This window comes from Acomys russatus, chromosome 13, assembly GCF_903995435.1.
Source record: "Acomys russatus chromosome 13, mAcoRus1.1, whole genome shotgun sequence".
NCBI lineage: Eukaryota > Metazoa > Chordata > Mammalia > Rodentia > Muridae > Acomys > Acomys russatus.
In genome coordinates this window covers 71,989,332-72,012,587 of record NC_067149.1, presented here as the reverse complement: position 1 = coordinate 72,012,587, position 23,256 = coordinate 71,989,332, and the positions used below count along the sequence as shown (strand labels likewise).

At 41.5% G+C, this 23,256-nt stretch overlaps 1 protein-coding gene across 1 annotated transcript in view; it reads left to right on the top strand.

The window, feature by feature from the left end:
* The window catches only part of LOC127197761 (vomeronasal type-2 receptor 116-like), a 55,506-nt gene extending 41,427 nt beyond the window's left edge, over positions 1 to 14,079 (top strand). The window contains exon 6 of the mRNA XM_051155698.1: positions 13,169 to 14,079. Coding sequence (XP_051011655.1) covers positions 13,169 to 14,079 — 911 coding nt within the window. The remainder of the gene's footprint in view (positions 1 to 13,168) is intronic.
* Positions 14,080 to 23,256: the final 9,177 nt, after the last annotated feature.

The window sequence follows — 23,256 nt, the reverse complement described above, 5'->3', positions numbered from 1 at the left end:
CCCGTATTCGTTTTGCAAGTAATTTATTTAGTATTTTTGTATCTATGTTCATAAGAGAAATTGGTCTGAAATTCTCTTTCTTTGGTGAGTCTTTGTGAGGTTCTATAGATATCTGTTAGATCCATTTGACCCATGGCATTGGTTAATGATGTTATTTCTCGGCTTAGTTTCTGTTTCAATGACTTATCCTTCAGTGAGAGTAGGGTGTTGGAATCTCCCACTATTATTGTGTGGGGATCGCTGTGTGGTTTAAGCTTTTTTAGCAGATCTTTTACAAATGTTGGTGCCCTTGTATTGGGAGCATAGATGTTCAAAAGTGTGATGTCATCTTGGTTGACTTTACCTTTGATGAGTATGAAGTATCCTTCCTCATCCCTTTTGATTAATTTTGGTTGAAAGTCTATTTTGTTCGATGCTAAAATGGCTACGCCTGCTTGCTTCTTGTGACCGTTTGATTGGAATATTTTTTTTTCAACCTTTTACCCTGAGGTAATGCCTTTCATTATGGATGAGATGTGTTTCTTGAATGCAGAAGAATGTTGGGTCTTGTTTATGTACCCACTCAGTTAGTCTGTGTCTTTTTATTGGAGAATTGAGGCCATTGATGTTGAGAGATATTAATGGCCAGTGACTTTTAAGAGTCTTAATTTTGATGTTGTTTCCAGTCGAGCGTTTGTGTAGTTGTGTTTTTGCCATGGGATAGTTATCTATTTCCTGGGTAGTTTTGATTGTAGCTTGACCCTTTGGGATGGAGTTTTCCTTCTAGTACCTTCTGTAAAGCTGGATTTGTGGATAGGTACTGTTTGAATTTGTTTTTGTCCTGGAATATTTTGTTTTCTCCATCAATGGTTATTGATAATTTTGCTGGGTAAAGCAGTCTGGCCTGGCATCTGTGTTCTCTTAGGGTTTGCAGGATCTCTGTCCAGGCCCTTCTGGCTTTTATGGTCTCTGCTGAGAGGTCGAGTGTAATTCTGATAGGTTTACCATTAAATGTTATTTGGCCCTTTTCCCTTGCAGCTTTTAATATTTTTTCTTTGTTCTGAATGTTTTGTGTTTTGATTATTATGTGGCGGGCAATTTTTCTTTTCTGGTCAATTCTATTTGGTGTTCTGTAGGCCTCTTGTATGTTTATAGGCATTTCTTTCTTTAGATTGGGGAAATTTTCTTCTATGATTTTGTTGAGAATAGTTTCTGGGCCCTGGAGTCTGATGTCTTCTCTTTCTTCAATGCCTATTATCCTCAAATTTCTTCTTTTCATGGTGTCCTTAATTTCTTGGATGTTTTGTGTCGGGAGTTTTCAAGATTTGGCAGTTTCTTTAATGGTTGATTCAATATCTGTGATTGTATCTTCTAGCCCTGAGATTCGTTCTTCCATCTCTTGGATTCTGTTAGAAAAGCTCACCTCTGTGTTGCTCGCCTTCTTCTCTGAGGTCTCACGTTCTCGTTTTTCTTCTGTCTGTGTGTTTATCATTGAATCCATTTTCATTTTCAGATCTTCAATTGATTTTTTTATTTCTTTCATCTGATTTTTTGTATATTCCTGAGTTTCTTCCATTGCCTCTTTATAGGTCTTCAGAGCTTGAACCGTTTTATTTATTTCTTTCATCTGGTTGTTTGCATTTTCCTGCAATTTTTCCAGTTCCACTCTATGTGCTTCTTTTATGTCTCTCACCTATTTGTCTGGGTCTTCCTGCATTTGATTATGAATTTTATTTGTTTCCTCCATTATCATCCTTATTACTAAGGATTTGAGGTCATTTTCTTGTATTTCCATTGTATTTGAGTTCTCTGGGTTGTTTTCTTTGGGATAGCTGGAAACTGGAGATGCCATGTTGTTTTGGGGTTTTTTGCGTATGCTTTTTTGTTGTCCTTTAGACATCTTGCCATCTTTGTTTTTGTTGGGTAGCTTCCAGAGTTGGATGGAGGGTGTCTGACGATAGATTCACTTGTTTTCTCACGATTTCCCTAGACTGGGAGCTCAAAGCTTCACTGGTGTGGATGTTAGGAGGTTAGCCCTGTTGTTCTGGTCTCTCACAGCCAGTGATCTTCAGCCCCCCTGTGCTGTGGATCCTGCAATTGTTCTGGGTCTCTGAATGAGCGTTGGGTCAGGCCAAGGTATCCACAGCCTCTGTGTTCCCTGCCAAGTCCAGAGAAGGAACACTGGGCCCGAACCACGGGCTGAACTCAGCTAGATTCTCAGGGCCTGAACTATCTGCCAAGCTCAGCTAGGAATTCTGGGCCCAAAATGCATACAGGGTCCAGCCAGAATTTTTGGGCTGGGACTACGCACCAAGCTCAGCTAGGGCCTCTTGGCCCAAAGTGCGTGCTGTGGTCAGTTATTGACTCAGGGCCTGAACTGTCCACCAATCTCAGCCAGGATTTCTGGGTTCAAACTGCACACTGTGTCCAACCAGAGTCTTAGAGCTGGTGGAACCGAGTGCTCTGTCCAGCCTGCGCCACAGCAGGAGAACTGCAGCTGCTCTGAGTTAGCGCCAGTGGTGGAACAAGTGCTACGCCCAGACTGTGTCACCGCAGGGGAGCTGCCGCTGAGCTGAGGTGGCACCTAGGGTGTTACTGAGTGCTCGGCCAAGCCTGCGCCACAGCAGGAGAACTGTGGCTGCTCTGAGTTAGCACCAGTGGTGGAACCAAGTGCTCTGCCCCGACTGTGTCACCGCAGGGGAGCTGCCGCTGAGCTGAGGTGCTGCCTAGTGTGGAGTTGCGTGCTCCACTAAGCCTGTGCCACAGCAGGGGAGCTGTGGACGAAACTCAGTTAGTACTTCGGGCAGAATTGCTTGCTGGGCTGGGCCAGTACCCAGGACTCTGGGGCTGAACTGTCCGCCGAGTCCAGTCTTGGTCCAAAGGCTCCACGCGACCCAAATCCTGCCCCTAGTCCCCTCTCCCACAGCAACTCCCACCAGCCACCACACCAATCGCCTCCACCCGAAGGCTATGAGCTGCAAACCTCAGCCACCGCTGCTGGTGCCGCTGGTGCTGCTGCCTCTGCCGCTGCCGCTCTGATCAGAGAAAATCCACGCTCCTCCCGTGTGCAAGAGCACGCAGGTCTTCTGCACCCTGGTCCCTCCTAACCGTGGAGCACTCCTGCTGCCGTGATGTTCTGACCTCGGTGTTCCTGGCTCAGAAATCTGTGCAATTCCCTGAATTGTTCACTGGAGCCTCCAAACGCGGTCCACACTGCTAGCCACCATCTTGGATCCCCCTCATAGCACCTTTTTATCCAACAAATCAAATTCATGAAAACCAATTCCAGTACTGGAAGCTTAATTTGTTAGCAAGAGATGGATAATTGGGATTATCTCTCCCTCATATATGGAGTCTTTGTTATGATCACCTTCATATATTATAGGAAGTTTCCACTGCATTAGGTTTTGACATTGCCCCTCAAATGTCCCTCATTTCTAGCTTTCTTTGTTCTCATGCCGTCCATCAATTTCATCTTATCTCCTATTTCCTGTCTGTCCCTCCTATTTCATACCCTCCAGATAAAGTCCCCCCATAAAAATATCCCATTTCCTCCGCCGACACACCAGGACTCTGTGTATCCTCTTCTACTGAGTCTGGGCAAGGCAGCTACACCAGACTGAAGTTGTCAAAAGGCAGGCCAGATAGTCCATGTCAGAGACAGATCCTGCTCCCCTTACTAGGGGTCCCATATAAAGACTAAACTGCCAATTGTGTACATGTGTGTAAGTGGCCTAGGTCCAGTCCAGGCATGGTCATTGATTGGGGCTTTAGTCTCTATATGACCCCGTGGACCTAGGTTATTTGACCCTGTGTATATTCTTATGGCATTCTTTTCCCTTCCAGGTCTTTCTATCCTAAACCCTACTTTTCCACAAGGCTCTCTGTGCTCAGCTTAATGTTTGTTTGTGAGTCTCAGGATCTGTTTTGACCTCCTGCTGTGTGGAACCTCTCCAAGGACAGCTGTGTTAGGCTCCCATCTACAAGCATATCAGAATATCATGAATAGTGTCAGGGGTAAGCCTCCCCCAGTGCAGGGGGGGAGTCTCGGTGTGCTAGGCATTGGTTGGACATTGCCTCAATCTCAGCTCCAACTCTGTCAATGCATGTCCTATCAGCAGGGCAAACCTGGTGTAAAGTTTTGGTGGGTGAATTGTTGTTTCTCTCCCTCCACCACAAGTCCTGTCTAGACAGAAGGTGGCCTCTTCAGTCTCCATGACTCCTGATACTAGGAGTCTTAGCTAGAGTCACTCCCACATCCTCTGAGAAACCTATCCAGTCATAGGACTCTAGCCTATCTCAGTGATACCCCACCACAGTTTCTCTTCTCTCTCCAAGACATCTGGCCTCCCACCCTCACTTCTCCACATCTAATCCCCATCCTCAGTTTCCACCAAAATCTGTCTCCTACCCTATTCCCAATTTTCAACCATATTTATGTTCTGTTCTTGCAATTAAGAATAAGGTTGCTAAAAAAAAAAAGAATAAGGTTGCTATAAACATAGCTAATCAAATGCCCTTGTTGTACAGTAGGCCATCTTTTGTGTGTATGCCCAAGAGTGGTTTAGCTGGGTCATGAGGTAGAACTGGTCCCAATTTTTTGATGAAGCACAAGTTTGGTTTCAAAAGTGCCTGTACATGTTGCACCTCCACCAGAAATGGATGAGTGTTCTCCTTCTTCCACATCAAGGTCACCATGTGTATTCTCTTGAGTCTTATATTTTAGGCATTCTGACAAGTGTAAGATGAAACTCAGAGTAGTTTCTATAATGTCTAATGATGCTAAGGACTTCCCTAATCTTCTCAGGGATTCAAGAGTCCTCTGTTGAGAATTCTGTTGTAATCTGTACCCCACTTCTGATTAAGTTATCTGGCTGCTCAAGCTTTAGTTTCTTGAGTTCTTTGTACATTTTGGACATTAGCCCACTGTCAGAGGTAGTATTGCTGAATATCTTTTCCAATCTGCAGCCTACCACATTATTCAACATAAAAGTTTTTATGTCAAGATAAAAATCAAAATGCTTAGGCATAGAGTATTCAAAACTTTGTTTGGAATAACTAGAAATATTTAAATAGTTCTCTCTAAATATGTTAAAAATATAATGCGATCGGAGCCTCACCTCACAAGTAAAACCTAAAACAAGAGTCAAAATAACAATATGACCCGTTTGTAACTAAGGAGGGTTCACCAATGCTGCAAGATGAGATCCATGCACAAAGGCGATAGTACTGCGCGCCTTTGCCTTTGAAAGCCTATGAAGAGACACAACGGGAAGCAAGACGCATCTTATGACAATTATAATTTTAAAAACTATGAAGTCCCGGGGGATTCCAAGATGGCGCCGACCATTAAGCCATGTATCTGATCTACTCCGTGGAGACCAAAGACATAGGAGGAGCAACAGATTGCTGGTCTTTGAGAACTGTAGGTGAGTGGGGCCCCAAAGGCCTCAGACCAAACAGGGGGCCTACCCCCCAGGTCAGGCAACATCCGGGAGGTGCTAAATGCACTCCCCAAACTCTGAGACAGAATCCACATGCAAACTGCAGCCTGTATATAAAGCACAGACTCGCTGTTTGGGGAGGGGTTTTTCCAGAGTCCCCAGCCAGAGCAATCTCAGCGAAGAAGGTGAATCTGCCCTAGGATTCCTCTTTTGGCACCACCCCAAACTGCAGAGGTCACCCGCCCAGGCCGACTGAAAACACAGGCTGCGGGACCCAACAGAGACAGTTATAGTGGGACAGCAGCTCACTGGCCATCCCACCTAGGCGGACTGAAAACACAGGCGGCGGGACCCAACAGAGACAGTTATAGTGGGACTATAGCTCCATGGCCATCCGCGGCCAAACTTAACACCAATCACAGCGGACTGAGCCTGCAAACAGTGGCAGTGAGAAATCACCTTGAGCTGCTTCCACAGACCCATCGGGAGACGTGGGTCTTGCCCAGAGCTATAGCTGAACTTATTTGCCCTGTGGGAAGACCTGGGTCGGCGGGCTTCCACCAGAGCTCTACAACCCTTTTGTCCCTACCCAGCCGCAAGGCACTGGTCCTAAGCTCTGCTCCCCACTCCCCGCTCCCACAGGTGAGCTCCCAGCTGGAGATCCTGGCCCGAGCAAGGCAGGCACTCTCTCATTATCGGGAGACGAGAAGTGGATGGGTCGAGTTTGCAGTGTCTAATTGCTGACCCAGAGTGTGAGGGGGCCCACATACCCTGGCAGGAAGATTTGGGTCCGTGAGCAGCTGCCAGAGCTCTGCAGAGCCAGTCTTACTAACTGCCCAGCCACAAGGCCCTGGCACTGCACTCCCTGCTACCGGAACGAGAGAGAGAGACCAGCTGAGCTGGCCCTGTGCTCCCTGTGAGCCTAGCGGGAGATCCTGGCCTGAGTAAGGCAGGCACTCTCACATTATCGGGAGACTAGACATGGATGGGTCATGTTTGCAGTGCCTAATTGCTGACCCAGAGTGTGAGGGGGACCCACATACCCAGGCGGAAAGATTTGGGTCCACAAGTGGCCACCAGAGCCCTGCAGAGCCAGTCTTACTAACTGCCCAGCCCCAAGGCCCTGGCACAGCGCTCCCTGCTCCCTGAATGTGAGTGTCCAGTGGAGATCCTGGCCGAGCAAGGCAGACACTCTCACTTTATTGGGAGTTGAAAAGAGGGTCTTGCTTGCAGTGCCTAATTGCTGACCAACAGCGACCTTGGTCCCTCTAGGCATATAGTACTGGGTGAGGTTGGACACTGCTACAGGGTATAGGGGCAGAGCTAAAAGACAGTTACACCCCCAGAAGATCTGATCTACCTGGGGTCTTGACTGCAAATCCACAGGAAGGACAGGCAGCTGAGATCAACCTACTCAGCCAGAACATTTGTGTGCGGACCTTATTCTAGGTCCCAAGACTGCTGATCTGAATTACAGCAGTAAAGTCCAAACAGATATCTACTTTGGCTGGCTCAGCCTGGAGCCCAGGGGGCAGAAGAAAACCACCAGGAGTGAAACCGGATCACCTACCTGTTCCACAAAAAATACCCCCTGATCCCCACAGGCAAGAGCACCTAACCTATAATCAGTCATCAATTAACCACTCTCAACCAGCGAAGGTCACTACAAAATACCTTCCAACACCAGAGCCATCAAAATGACAAGAGGGCAGCGTAAGAATCCTCTCAAAAACCAAAACAGTTTGGCATCTCCGGATTCCAACATTCCCAATGAAAACAACCTAGAGAACCTAACAGCAATGGATAGGCAAGAAAATGACCTCAAGTCCTTAGTAAAGAAGATGATAATGGAAGAAACAAATAAAATCTGTAAACAAATGCAGGAGGAGGCAAATAAGAGGGCTGAAGAGTTAAAAGAGACATATAAAGAGGCACTTGAAGAATTTCAGAAAAATATAAATAACCAGATGATGGAAATCATTAAAACAGTCCAAGACATGAAGACAAAAATGGAAGCTATGATGCAGGAACACACAGAAGAAAAACATGATCAAGAGGCTGCAAAGAGGAAAGCAAGCATCTCAAAGGTGGCCTTTTCTAACAGATTGCAAGAAATGGAAGAACGGATATCAGGACTTGAAGATACAATCGCAGAACTGGAAACAACCATTCAGGGAAATGCTAAATCTGAAAAGTTCCTGACACAGAGCATTCAACAATTAAAAGACCACATGAAAAGATGAAATTTGCGAATAATAGGGATACAGGAGAAACCGGACAGCCGACCCCACAGCCCAGAACACATCTTTAATCAAATAATGGAGGAGAATTTTCCCAATTTGAAGAAAGAGATGCGTATGAGCATACAAGAGGCCTACAGAACACCAAATAGAATAGACCTGAAAAGAAAATCTTCCCGCCACATAATAATAACAACACAAAATATACAGAACAAGGAAAAAATATTGAAAGCGGCAAGAGAAAAAGGCCGAGTAACATACAAGGGCAAACCAATCAGAATTACTCCTGATTTCTCAGCAGAGACCATGAAAGCCAGAAGGGCCTGGACAGAGGTGCTGCAAACCCTAAGAGAACACAGATACCAGGCAAGACTACTATATCCAGCAAAATTATCAATAACCATTGACGGAGAAGACAAGTTATTTCATGACAAAAGCAAATTCAAACAGTACCTAGCCACAAATCCAGCTTTACAGAAGCTATTAGAAGGAAAACTCCATCCCAACTGGTCAAACTACAACCAAAACGACATAGGAAATATGTAAATATACCATCGCAAAATCACAACCTCACAAAATCTCAACTGTTACAAATACCAAAAATGAAGGGACTTACCAATCACTGGTCATTAATATCTCTCAATGTCAATGGTCTCAACTCTCCAATAAAAAGACACAGACTAACAGAATGGATGCATAAACATGACCCAACATTCTTCTGCATTCAAGAAACACACCTCAACCACAAGGACAGACATTGCCTAAGAGTAAAAGGTTGGGGAAAAATATTCCAAGCAAATGGTCACAAGAAGCAAGCTGGGGTAGCCATTCTAATATCTAATAAAATAGACTTTCAACCAAAATTAATCAAACGAGATGAGGATGGTCACTTCGTACTCGTCAAAGGTAAAGTCAACCAAGAAGACATCACAATTTTGAACATCTATGCTCCGAATACAAGGGCTCCCACATTTGTAAAAGAGTTATTAACAAAGCTTGCTCCACTCATTGATACCCACACAATAATAGTGGGAGACTTCAACACCCCTCTTTCACTCAAGGATAGGTCTTTGAAACAAAAAGTAAGCCGAGAAATAGCCTCATTAACCAATGTCATGAATCAAATGTATCTAACAGATATCTACAGAACTTTCCACCCAAATGCAAAGGATTATACCTTTTTCTCAGCACCCCATGGAACGTTCTCTAAAATTGATCACATAGTTGGTCATGAAGCAAACCTCAATAGATACAAGAAGATTGAAATAATACCTTGAATCTTATCAGATCACCATGGTCTACGGCTGGACTTCAACAACAACAGAAATAGCAAAAAGCATACTAACACATGGAAACTAAACAACTTTCTACTTAATGACACATGGGTCACAGAAGAAATAAGGGAAGAAATAAAGACTTCCTGAAATTCAATGAAAATGATGGAACAACATACCCAAATTTGTGGGACACATTGAAAGCAGTGCTAAGAGGAAAATTCATAGCACTAAGTGCCTTCAAAAAGAAAAAGGAATCATCCCACATAAACAACCTAACAACACATCTGGAAGCTCTAGAAAAAAAAGAAGCGGAAACACCCAAGAGGAGTAGACGCCTAGAAATAATCAAACTCAGGGCTGAAATCAATAAATTAGAAACAAAGAGAACAATCCAAAGAATCAAGAAAACCAAGAGTTGGTTCTTTGAAAAAATTAACAAGATAGACAAACCGTTAGCCAATCTAACTAAAAGACAGAGAAACACTATCCAAATTAACAAAATCAGAAGTGAAAAGGAGACATAACAACAGACACTGAAGAAATACAAAGAACCATAAGACCTACTTTAAAGGCATTTATGCCACAAAATTCAAAAATTTAACGGAAATGAACAAATTTCTTGACCGATTCCATTTGCCGAAATTGAACCAAGTCCAGATAAACAAACTAAATAGCCCTATTTCACCTATAGAAATAGAAGCAACCATTGATAATCTCCCAACCAAAAAAAGCCCAGGGCCAGATGGTTTCAGTGCAGAATTCTAAGAGGAGCTAATACCGATATTATTCAAGCTATTCCAAAAGATAGAAATGGACAGATTATTACCAAATTCCTTCTATGAGGCCACAGCCACATTGATACTTAAACCTCACAAAGATCCAACAAAAAAAGAGAATTTCAGACCAATTTCTCTTATGAACATTGATGCACAAATACTCAGCAAAATTCTCGCAAAGCGAATACAACAGCATATCAAAGACATCATTCACCATGACCAGGTAGGCTTCATTCCAGGCATGCAGAGATGGTTTAACATACGGAAATCCATCAATGTAATCCACCATATAAACAAACTGAAAGAGAAAAACCACATGATCATCTCTTTAGATGCAGAAAAAACATTTGACAAAATCCAACACCCATTTATGTTCAAAGTTTTGGAGAGATCGGGAATACAAGGCACTTATCTAAGCATAATGAAGGCCATATACAGCAAACCAACAGCCAACATTAAATTAAATGGAGAGATACTCAAGGAAATTCCTCTAAAATCAAGAACCAGACAAGGCTGCCCCTTGTCCCCTTATCTTTTCAATATAGTTCTTGAAGTTCTAGCCAGAGCAATAAGACAGCAAAAGAAGATCAAGGGGATCCAAATGGGAAAGGAAGAAGTCAAATTATCCCTATTTGCAGATGATATGATAGTGTATATAAGTGACCCTCAAAATTCCACCAGAGAACTCCTGCAGCTGATAAACACCTTCAGCAAATTGGCAGGATACAAAATAAACTCAAAAAAGTCAGTAGCTTTTCTGTATACAAATGACAAACAGGCAGAGGAAGAAATTAGGAAAACTATTCCCTTCACGATAGCCACAAACATTATAAAATATGTAGGAGTAACTCTAACCAAGCAAGTGAAGGACTTATTCGAAAAAAACTTCAAACCTCTGAAGAAAGAGATTGAAGATGACATGAGAAGATGGAGGGATTTACCTTGTTCGTGGATCGGGAGAATCAACATAGTAAAAATGGCCATCTTACCAAAAGCAATTTACAGATTCAACGCAATCCCTATCAAAATACCTACAAAATACTTTGAAGATATTGAAAGATCAATTCTCAAATTCATATGGAGAAATAAAAAACCCAGAATAGCAAAAACAATCCTATACAACAAAAGATCCTCTGGAGGAATCTCCATACCTGATCTCAAGCTGTACTACAGAGCAACAGTAATTAAAACAGCATGGTACTGGCAAAGCAATAGACTGGTGGATCAATGGAATCGAATCGAAGACCCAGAGATTAATCCACACACATTTGCTCACTTGATTTTTGACAAAAAAGCCAAATCTATTCAATGGAAAAAGGATAGCATCTTCAACAAAAGGTGCTGGTCTAACTGGATGTCTACATGTAGAAAAATGCAATTAGACCCTTATTTGTCACCATGCACAAAACTCAAGTCCAAGTGGATTAAAGACCTCAATTTAAAACCAGAGACATTAATTCAGTTAGAGGAAAAAGTGGGGAAGAGCCTGGGACACATAGGCACAGGAAACAACTTCCTGAACAGTACACCAACAGCCCAGGCCTTAATGTCGACAATTAATAAATGGGACCTCATGAGGCTGAGAAGCTTCTGTAAGGCAGGAGACACTGTCAAGAGAACAAAGCAACAGCCTACAGAATGGGAAAAGATCTTCACCAACCCTTCATCGGACAAAGGTTTAATATCCAAAATATATAAAGAACTCAAGAAATTAAACACCACAAAAACAAACAACCCAGTTGCGAAATGGGGCTTGGAACTTAACAGAGAGTTCTTAACAGAGGAATATCAAATGGCCGAAAAACACTTAAAGAAATGCTCGTCCTCGTTAGTCATCAGAGAAATGCAAATCAAAACGACACTGAGATTCCACCTTACACCCATCAGAATGGCTAAGATAAAAAACTCAAATGACACCACATGTTGGCGAGGATGTGGAGAGAGAGGAACACTCCTTCATTGCTGGTGGGAATGCAAACTAGTACAACCACTTTGGAAAGCTATCTGGCGCTTTCTCAGAAAAATGGGAATAGGGCTTCCTCAAGACCCAGCTATCCCACTCCTTGGAATATACCCAGAAAATGCCCTACCACACAACAGGGACATATGCTCAACCATGTTCATAGCTGCTCTATACATAATAGCCAGAACATGGAAACAGCCTAAGTGTCCCTCAGTAGAAGAATGGACTAAGAAACTGTGGTATATTTACACGATGGAATACTACTCAGCTATTAAAAATGAGGAATTCCCGAAATTTGTGGACAAATGGATTGATCTAGAAAATATCATAATGAGTGAGTACACCCAGAAGCAAAAAGAGACAAACGGTATATACTCACTTATATCAAAACACTAGTTCAAGGGATACGTACCATGAAAATCTTTACTTACCAAGAAAGTGGGTCAGAGGAGAGGATATCTGATTGAGACTTTAGGCAAGAGTAGCATGGAAGAAAGAGGAAATTGTAGGACCCACAGGGTCCTGGAAACCTACAAGAAGAACTTCATGACAGGCAGATCTGGATCCTGGGGTCCTCCTCAAACTAAGGCACCAGCCAAGGAGAATATAGGCAGTAAGCTTCGAACCCCTACCAAGACCTAGCCGACGAACATGATACTCTCCACCGTTGAGTGGAGAGTGAGATCTGACTCTCACACGAACTCTGGTGCCCCTTTTCTGACCATGTCCCCCAGATGGGGAGACCTGGTGGCACTCAGAGGAAGGATAGCTAGTTACCAAGAAGAGACTTGATATTCTGAGGGCATATATAGGGGGAGGGGGTCTCCCTAGGTCACGGACATAGGGGAGGGGAGAAGGGGAGAAATGGGAGGGAAAGAAGAATGGGAGGAAACAGGGGAAGGGCTAACAATCGAGATGTAATATGAATAAATTAATAAAAATATATATATAATGCTATAGCTAAATGTAGCAACATATCATTAGTGAAGAATTTAAGATTAAAAATGTGAGGGTGTTTATTATTTCAAAATCATTCAGAGTATAAACTAAATTAGAGAAACAAAGGTATTTTTGAAAATAATTAAATGTGGATACCAAATTTGAAGCATTTAAAAAATATTAGCCATAATGTACAAAATACATATCCAGACTTGTCATTATTTCATAATAGTATGTCATAATAAAAGGAAAATTATACAATGTAATTATAAATGCTACTTACAAATTATAAAACATATGCAAAAAAGTCACAAATTAAGGTAAAATAAACAAAAAAGGAAAAGCATTGTGTTTCTTTGATTTTGACAACATAGGCAAAGAGGGCTGGCTGTATTGATTTGAAGTGATTCATAGAATATTTAAATACTCGTCTCTGAAACAATAAAGGAAGACAACTCAGGAAGCATTTCAATGATCTGAGGCTGAATAGCAGCTTAAGAGAAAAGGAACACCTGAGGATTAAGTCAAAGTAACTTTTTTTTCTGGACAGATATGGATCAGTGTGTGAAGTGTCCAGAAAGTCATTATGCTAACTCAGAGAAGAACCATTGCCTCCAGAAATCTGTGACCTTTTTGGCCTATGAACACCCCATGGGGATGGCTCTCACCACCACAGCACTGTTCTTAGCTGTACTCACAGCTATGGTACTTTTCGTCTTTGTGAAGCACAGAGACACACCCATTGTCAAGGCCAATAATCGGGCTCTCAGCTACATCCTGTTATTGACACTCATAGCCTGTTTCCTCAGTTCCCTGCTCTTCATTGGACAGCCCAACACAGCCACCTGCATCATGCAGCAGACAGCATTTGGAATTTTGTTCACTGTGGCTCTCTCCTCAGTCTTAGCCAAAGCTATTACAGTGGTTATTGCATTCAAGGTCACTGTTCCAGCTAGAATGGTGAGATGGTTAATGGTATCAAGGGCCCCTAACTTCATCATTCCCATCTGCACACTGATACAAACTGTTCTCTGTGCAGTTTGGCTGTTTACCTCTCCACCCTTCATTGATCAAGATGCTCATGCTGAACATGGTCACATCATCCTTGTGTGCAACAAGGGTTCAGAAGTTGCCTTCCACTGTGTCCTGGGATACCTCTGCTCCTTGGCACTTGGGACCTACACCATGGCCTTCTTGTCCAGAAATCTCCCTGACACTTTCAACGAAGCCAAGTTCCTGTCATTCAGCATGCAGGTATTCTTCTGTGTCTGGGTCACCTTCCTCCCTGTCTACCACAGCACAAAGGGGAAGGTCATGGTGGCTATGGAAGTCTTCTCTATCTTGGCTTCCAGTGCAGCTCTCCTTGGCTTGATCTTTGCCCCCAAATGTTACATAATTTTGTTAAGGCCAGATAAGAACTCCTATTGTGACATTAGACACAAAACCCATTCAGGAAAATAAACTCTTTTAACATTTTATTAAAAAATAAAATTAATCTTTGTTAGTAAATGTAACACAAGGATGGGAACTAGTGCTACACCATTATAATTTTAAGATTCAAGAGTGATGATTTTTGACAAAGAAGCCAAATCCATTCACTGGAAAAAGGATAGCATCTTCAACAAATGGTGCTGGTCTAACTGGAGGTCTATGTATAAAAAAATGAAACTGGACCCATATTTGTCACCTTGCACAAAACTCAAATCCAAGTGAATTAAAGACCTCAACATAAAACCAGAGACACTAAGCCACTTAGAGGAAAAAGTGGGAAAGAGCCTGGAACATATTGGCACAGCAGACAACTTCCTGAACAGAACACCAATGGCCCAGGCCTTAATGTCAACCATTAATAAATGGAACCTCATGAGGCTGAGAAGCTTCTGTAAGGCAGAAGACACTTTCAAGAGAACAAAGTAACAGCCTACAGACTGGGAAAAAAATCTTCACCAACCCTACATCTGACAAAGGTCTAATATCAAAACTATACAAAGAACTCAAGAAATTAAACACCACCAAACAGAATAACCCAATTGAGAAATGGGGCTTGGAACTAAACAGAGAATTCTCAACAGAGGAGTATCAAATGGCTGAGAAACACTTAAAGAAATGCTCAACCTCCTTAGTCATCAGGGAAATGCAAATCAAAACAACTCTGAGATTCCATCTTACACCCATCAGAATGGCTAAGATAAAAAACTCAAGCAACACCACATGCTGGCGAGGATATGGGGAGAGAGAGGAACACTCCTTCATTGCTGGTGGGAATGCAAACTAGTACAGCCACTTTGGAAATCTATCTGGTGCTATCTCAGAAAAATGGGAATAGGGCTTCCTCAAGACCCAGCTATTCCACTCCTTGGAATATACCCAGAAGATGCTCCAGCACGCAACAAGAAAATTTGCTCAACCATGTTCATAGCAGCCTTATTCATAATAGCCAGAACGTGGAAACAGCCTAAGTGTCCCTCAGTAGAAGAGTGGATAAAGAAACTGTGGTACATATACACTATGGAATACTACTCAGCTATTAAAAACAAGGAATTCCCGAAATTTGTGGATAAATGGATTGAGCTAGAAATGATCATAATGAGTGAGTTAACCCAGAAGCAGAAAGAATCAAATGGTATATACTCACTTATATCTGCAAACTAGCCCAAGGGGCATGTCCCACGAAAGCCTTCACTTACCAGGAAACTGGGACAGAGGGGAAGGCATCCTATTGGGACTCTAAATGAGAGACGCATGGGAGAATAGCAAAATAAAAGGATACAGAGGGTCCTAGAAATCTACAAGTAGAACAATATGATAGGCAGATTTGGGCCCAGGGGCCCTGCTCAAACTAAGGCACCAGCCAAGGACAATACAGGAGGTAAATTTAAACCCCTTCCCAGATCTAGCCAATGGTCAGAATATTCTCCACAGTTGAGTGGAGAGTGTGATACGACTTTCTCACGTACTCTGGTGCCTCACATTTGACCATGTCCCCTGGAGGGGGAGACCTGGTGGCACTCAGAGGAAGGACAGCAGGTAGCCAAAAAGAGACTTGATACCCTATGAGAATATATAGGGGGACGTAATCCCCCTCAGGAACAGTCATAGGGGAGGGGAATATTGGGAAAATGGGGGGGGGAAGGAATGGGAGGATACAAGGGATGGGATAAACATTGAGATGTAACAAGAATAAATTAATAAAAAAAGAAAAGAAAAAAAAAGATTCAAGAGTGATAGTGTTTGATTACATGGGTACAGTCCTTCATTAATTGTACTAAAGTATCTTTATACTGGAAGCACGAGTTTTATTTTATGCTTGAGATTCATGTTATACTTTTTTAATATAATAGGAGTTTACTATGTATCCTTTGTTGTCCTCCTGCCCCATTAGTAGAACAGTGTGGATAAACTCATGAATATTTGCCTTCCTGTGTCTACAAAGTGCTGATGGGAAAGATTTGTAACTGTGTCCAGCCATGCAATACTCATTTTGTCCTTCCATGATAAAAGATTAAATGTCATGTGAACGTTTTATTCATTTCAGACTCATGAATATTCTCTTATATTCTATTGTGTAAATTGAACATTGTTATAGTTGATTGTCCTGCAAACATTAGTTTAACTGGTTCTCATTTTTAGTGATTTTCAGATGAACATTCATGGTTTAAAATTATAGTAAAACTTTCTATTCTCATGTCTAATTGTTTTGATACATGAAGGAAAATGAATCCTCTTATTTGGGAAACCTACATAAATAACTGACTGATAACTAACAATTGTTTAGAAGACTACAGCTCAGGAATAGGATGTGCATGACTAATCCAGTAGTCATTGGCTGTTATTAAGAGAAGGTATTGTGCAAAAATATCTTTTAATTGCCTGATGTAATTGTCTTCTTGGAGGATAACTGCCTCTGTCTCCTTACCAAGGCCTACGCCAGGAAACTTCTACCCTCCATACCAATTAATCTAGACCTAATTTTTTTTCAGCCTCTCAGACTAACTTCTGGATAAGCTCAAATTTTCTTGTTCCTTCTAAACTCTTGCTGGCTGGATCAACTCAATTGTTCTGGCTCAAAATCAACTCTAAGCTTCTTGATTCAATTTGGCTTCTCTCTGCATCTGACAAATTGCGGTGCTTGGCCCAAACTAACTCCAGCAATCTGTTCTAATCTTATGGTTCCTTCAAATTTTCTTGCTCATTCCATCTTTATCTGTGTCTAGCTTTTTTTCTCTTCAACCTGTCTCTGTAAAACTTTCCTGGTAAGATGACTCTGAATGCCACTAACTCAATGCCCACAAACTCAAATCCACTGCACAAACAAACCATTCGCTGACTCATCCAGGGTGACCTCAGTTTAGCAACAAACTTTGCTGGATAGATGGAGTAATTAAAAATTTATAGCAAATGTATTATGAAGATTATACATGTAATTAACAATTAAATTTGTTTCTTAGGCAACATTAACTGCCTTAGACCTGGTTCCCTATAGAGACTAGCCACATAATTGACTTACTCAAGGGTGACAAACACCTCTGCTTTCACTGTTCTTTGACACCAACAACCAACGATCCCTTTTATTCTATCAACAACCACTTTATAATGTCTCCTTAGCCTTGTGTGATCCACACCAGCCAGTCCACATCCTTATATCCAATGCTTCTCACACAGGACTTGGAGCCTCATACCAACCTCAGCGTATCCTAGAATGGCTCCATACACCTACAGAAGGGCCATGTTGATTACTACTTGAGATTGACACTTTAACCACAAATATAAGGACAGGAAAAAAGTCGTTCTTACAACTCATAGGCAAAGGATTTGATAAGATTATTTTCTCTTCTGCCTCCTAGACATACAATGGCTCCTGAGGAACCATGTCTCTTTCACTAACAGCCTCATGAGCTACCCAGGACAGATAGACAACCACTATTCCAAGGACAGACAGCAGGCAACCTTCTCACTCCTTAGGTGGCTCAATCATCATTTGTTCTCTCAATTTCCTGTCCCTTGGGCCCTGATGGCTATTACATATGGAGGCAACAAGGAGGCACCTGCACAATGTATCAAGGACACAATGATTCTGAGTCTCATTTTTACCTCTCACAGATAAACTCCTCAATTCAAAAACGTGTATACCATTTTTAGGTCCTAACACACCTAAACAACCATTAGTTCATAGTCAGATGTAGTGGATGTAAACATGTTTTTGTTTTGAACCCAAGTGTGGGATATGAAACAGACTTCTGTGAGGATTTGTAGTATTTTCCCACTGAAAACAGACTTGTGAGAGAACAAGTGATGTTTGTCCACAGCAAGAGGAACTGCCTCTTGTTGAGTCATGGTCTTTGTCAACTGATAAACATCCCAATACAGAGTCTGAGAGGAGACACACACACACACACACACACACACACACACACACACACCATACATATTTATGTATACATTTTACATATTTATATATGTGAGTGTTTGTGTGTGTGTGTATATATTTATACATATACATATTCATATACATATACATATACATATACATATACATATATTGCTGTTCATCACTCCACTTCAAGGCACTCCTACCAACAACCACTCCAGTGAAGGCTTTGAGGCTCCAGGCTCCATTTGATGCTCTGGGTTCCAGCAACTATGCTTGCAGTCACCTTCTCTGAATTGCAGGGTACTGTTTAACTAGTCTATTAGAATCCTGCCGACTATGCCAGTGGAATTGCTCCAAGGAACTGAGTCTAAAAAAGTCTCTTTCATTGTTTCCTATTGACCCTTTTTCTCTCCTATCTAGTGAAGGTGGGTTGGAAGGACTGTATAAGCATTAAAGAACCCCAAATAAAGTAGTATTTAAAAAGTTTAAAGCTTACATTCATTTACCATGTATACCATCAACCTACTTTCCTGCCCAGCGTTCTCCTATATCATGCTTTAAGATAACCAACTTTCTCACCTATTAATAAAAATCTCAAAACACCAAGCCATATATGGTCACATTTACACCTCTCCAGCCTTATGTCTGAGGGTAATGCCTTAACAAATAAGATCGCCACAATTAGTCTTTACTATGTCAAAACTCACTGTTGAAGACCTCATTAGCTAACCCATATCAACCTGAAAGAACTACTACTTAAATTCCCCAATACCCCCTCATGCACTTTAAACATATGCTTAAAACTTTTTCTTCTTATGTTTCCTTAACCAGCACTCCTGCTATACCATTGGGCGCAAATCCCAGAGGCCTTAAGGCTAAGGCAATCTGGCAGATTGATGTCACCCACAGTCCACACTTCTGTAGATAAATGTTTCTATATGGTGTCATAGACTATTTCCATTTCACTTGAGCTACAGCATAGACTATTAAAAATTCAAAAAAAAAAAAAAAAAACTCCACATGATCTCCACTTTTACTATTCTAGGGATCCCTCTCCAACTCAAAACTAATAAAAACTATCTTTCTATTTTATTTATTTATTTATTGGCTTTTTAAGACAGGCTTTCTCTGTGCAGCCTTGACTGTCCTGGTCTCACATTTGTAGACCAGGCTGGCCTAGAACTCACTGCATACTGCCCCCTTCTGCCTCCCAAATTCTGCGATTAATGGTGTGTGCCACCACTGCCTGCCAAAACTGGCTTTCAAAGCCACCAATTACAAGATTTCTGCAAAACTTAGAAAATTATCCACCACATTGGCATCCCTCGCAATCCTCAGGGCCAAGCCATCATTGAAAGATCACATCAATTCAGGCAAGGTGGCAGTCTACCTTATCTGAGTAGATGAAGATCAGACACTGCAAATCTGGAGAGTAACCTGGCCATTGACTCCAAAATGCCAAGACTGGAGGAGGACACACAGCTCAAGCCCAGGGCCTCCCGACTTACATGATTATCTCCCAGGCCCAGGAGTAGCTCAATGCAATTCACCAAGGTTTCTTCCTATTGTAACATGGTCGCAGTGCCAGGGAAGCTCTGCTCCCACAAATAGAGCTTGAATTCCTCATGCTTCCCAGGGGAGCAGATTCTATTTGTGGAGGGGGCAGAAGAAAGCATTCCAATCTCCAAAACACAACTCTGTTGGTTCCTCAGTAGAGACAGACATGAAAATAGCATAATACAGGATCCATGTTCAAAGATAGCAGAACGTAGTTGAATCTGAGTATCTCTGGAAGCTCAGCAACTGCTTGTCCAGCAATGAACAGCCTTGCAGGACCCTGCGATTTCTACATACTCAAACTTGAGTCCCCAGTTCCAGACCTCAGTGTCTCCTGGGCCTACAAATATCAGAGTGGATGGATTCAGAACACAAGCTCCAGAGATTTTCAGATCCAGCCTTTTTTCAGCTCTTTCCCTCAGTGTAGGGGACATCACAGGAGCTGAGGACATGCTTGCAGTTGTCTCTGAACTGTCTCCCAGGTCAAGGGATGCTGAAAGGATCAAGGATGGGGCCCACTTGCTTTTTGCCTGCTCAAGCTCAGGTCCCCAATTCCAGGGCTCAGTATGTGCATGGTCAGCAATCTTCAGAGAGGCTACATGAAGAATACTAATGCCATTTTGTGTTCCTCTGGACTTTTCCATCCTGAGGGTGTCCCCGGTCTCCAGTGTCTTGCAGATGCAGCCTTGCAGGTTTTGGTTCAGCTCTTTCCAGGACTGGAGGGGAAATCCTGGGAATTAAGGACATACAATTACAAATTTCCTCCCTGTAGCTGTCTCTCAGATACATGAATCCTACATGATCTCAGGCTATTCTGAGTTTTCTGCCTACTCAGGCAAGGATCCCCAGTTCTAATGGTACTCCACTCCTGCAATCAGGCCTCAGATTCATCCCCCCCTTGAGGATCTCTCTAGAGGAAACCAGTAGGACCTCAGTGGACAACAAAGGCCTGAGAAAGAAAACAGGGTACAGGATCTTGCATCCAATGCCACAGATAACCATACGGCTAAAGGCTATTGTACCAACACAATTAACAAAAACCAGGGCAACATAGATGCACCGAAAAACCCCAAAAAAACTGAATATGCTAAGGCAGCTGAAACACAAGAAAATGACCTTAAGACTATACTTATGAAGTTGTTATAGACATTGTAAGAAGAAATATATAGATTCCTCAAGGAAATGGAGAAAGTGCAATAAAGTAGAATAACATTAATAAAAATTTTAAAGACCTGAAAATGGAAATAGAATCAATAAAGAAAAAGTAAACCAAAACCAAACAAAACAAAACAAAAAACAAGACAAACAAACCTGAACTTGGAAAACTTAAAGAAGGCAATAAGAACCATGGAAGTAAGAATCACAAACAGAGTCTCAGAGATGGAGGAGAGAATCTCAGGAACAGAAGACAGAATTGAAAAAACTGATTCATTGGCGAAAGACAATATTAAACGAAAAGGCTTACTGACATAACACATCTATAAAATCAAGGACACTATGAAAAGAAAAAAACTAGGAATAATGGGAATAGATGAAAAAGAAGATTCCAGGATCCAAGGACCATAAAATATTTTTTAGAAAATCATAGACTATTTCCCTAACCTAAAGAAAGAGATGCCTTTAAGCGCACAAGAGGCTCATAGAACACTAAATAGATTAGACCATAAAAGGAATTCCTCTTGTCACATAATAATCAAAACACCAAACCTAAAGAACAAGAAAAAATATTGAAAGTATCAAAACAAAAAGGACAAGTAGCATATAAAGCATATGTGTCATAGGCACCCCTGAATTTTCAACAGAGACTATGAAAGCTAGAAGGGCCTAAGCAGATGTCAAGAAGACACTAAGAAAGCATATGTGTCAGCCCAGACAACTATACCGAACAAAACTTTCAATCACCAAAGAGGAAGAAAACAAGATATTCCAAGACAAAATAAAATGTAAACAATATATATGCATAAACCCAGCCCTACAGAACATATTAGGAAGATAACTTCAACCCACCTAGATAAATCAACTGTATACAAGAAGCCACAGCATATAGATAACTTCACAATAGCAAAAGCCAAAGAGGGCAAGCACACAAACTACTATCACCACTAACACCACAATAAAGGGGACTAACAATCATTGGTCACTAATATCTATCAACATCAATGGACAGAACTCTGCAATAAAAAGACACAGTTTAACAGAATGGTTCTGTAACCAGGACCCAAAATTCTGCTGCATATAGGAAACACACCTAAGCAACAAAGTTAGACCTCACCTCAAAGGAAAGGGCTGGAAAAAGGTTTTCCAAGAAAATGTACCTAAGAAGCAAGCTGCCGTATCCATCCTAATACCAAATAAAATTGAGTTTTAACAAAAATTAATTGAAAGAGATGGAGTAGGATATTTCATTCTCATCAAACACAAATTCCACCAAGAAGACATCTCAGTCCTGAAATTCTATCTTTTATGCCCCAAATATAAGGACACTCTCATTTGGGAAAAAATAGAAAAGTTTATATTATATATGGATCTCCACACATTAATAGAGGGAGACTTCAACAGTCCACACTCAATAAATAGGTCATGGAAAAAGAAACTAAATGGAAAAATAATGGAATTAACAGAGATCCTGAATGAAATAGACCTAATAGATCACTACAGAACTTTTCACCCAAACACAAAAGAACATACTTTCTTCTTAAGACAACACAGAACTTTCTTCAAAACTAACTGCATAGTCACTCACAAAACAAATCTCTACAGATATAAGAAGATGGAAATAACTCCTTCTTTCTTGTCACACTACCATGGATTCAAGCTAGAACTCAACTACAACAACAACAACAACAGAAAGTCTACAAATTCATGTAAACTGTACAACTCCCTTTTCAGTAACCATTGAGTCAAGGATGAAATTTTAAAAAGTAAAGACTTTCTAGAATTCAAGGAAAACAAAGATGCAACATTCTGAAGCTTATGTGACACAATGAAAGCAGTACTAAGAGGAAATTTCATAGCACTAAGCAACTTCATGAAGAAATAGGAGAGATCCCATAATAAAAACTTAACCATACACGTGAAAGACCTAGAACAAAACGAAGCACATACGCAACAGAGGAGTAGATTACGGGGTTTCTTTACACTAAAGGGCTGAAATCAATAACTTAAAAACAGAGAGAACAATACAAAAAATCAATAAAAGCAAGAGCTGGTTCTCTGAGAAAATCAACATGATAGACAAACCCTTAGCCAAACTAACTAAAAGAAAGAAAGAGAGAGAGACACAGAGACAGAGACAGAGAGAGACAGAGACAGAGAGAGACAGAGAGAGACAGAGACAGAGAGATAGTAACCTCTGATGCTGTTTTCATCAGCTAAAGTTGTTGTTACATGAAAAGTTTCCTGCTTCAAATTTCTCCAAAAACAGCCTAATAGGGTAATTGATGCCTGAGCTATGCTGTTTGTCTTCTTGGCTGAAGTCATGATGCCTGTGGCTAGGGAAGAAAATTGAAAATATAGCTTCCAACTTATTATTAAGCAGAAAACATGGACTCAGATGAAGAGAGAGCCTAAGGGAAAAAAGTTTCAGAACTCTCAATGGCAGTGGTGGAAGTGTCAGAAAAAAACTGCATGCTGATTAGTGTGACAGCTGCACCCATCAACCAAGTGAGAAGCGCACATGTTCACAAACACCTGAGATCAATATATACCTG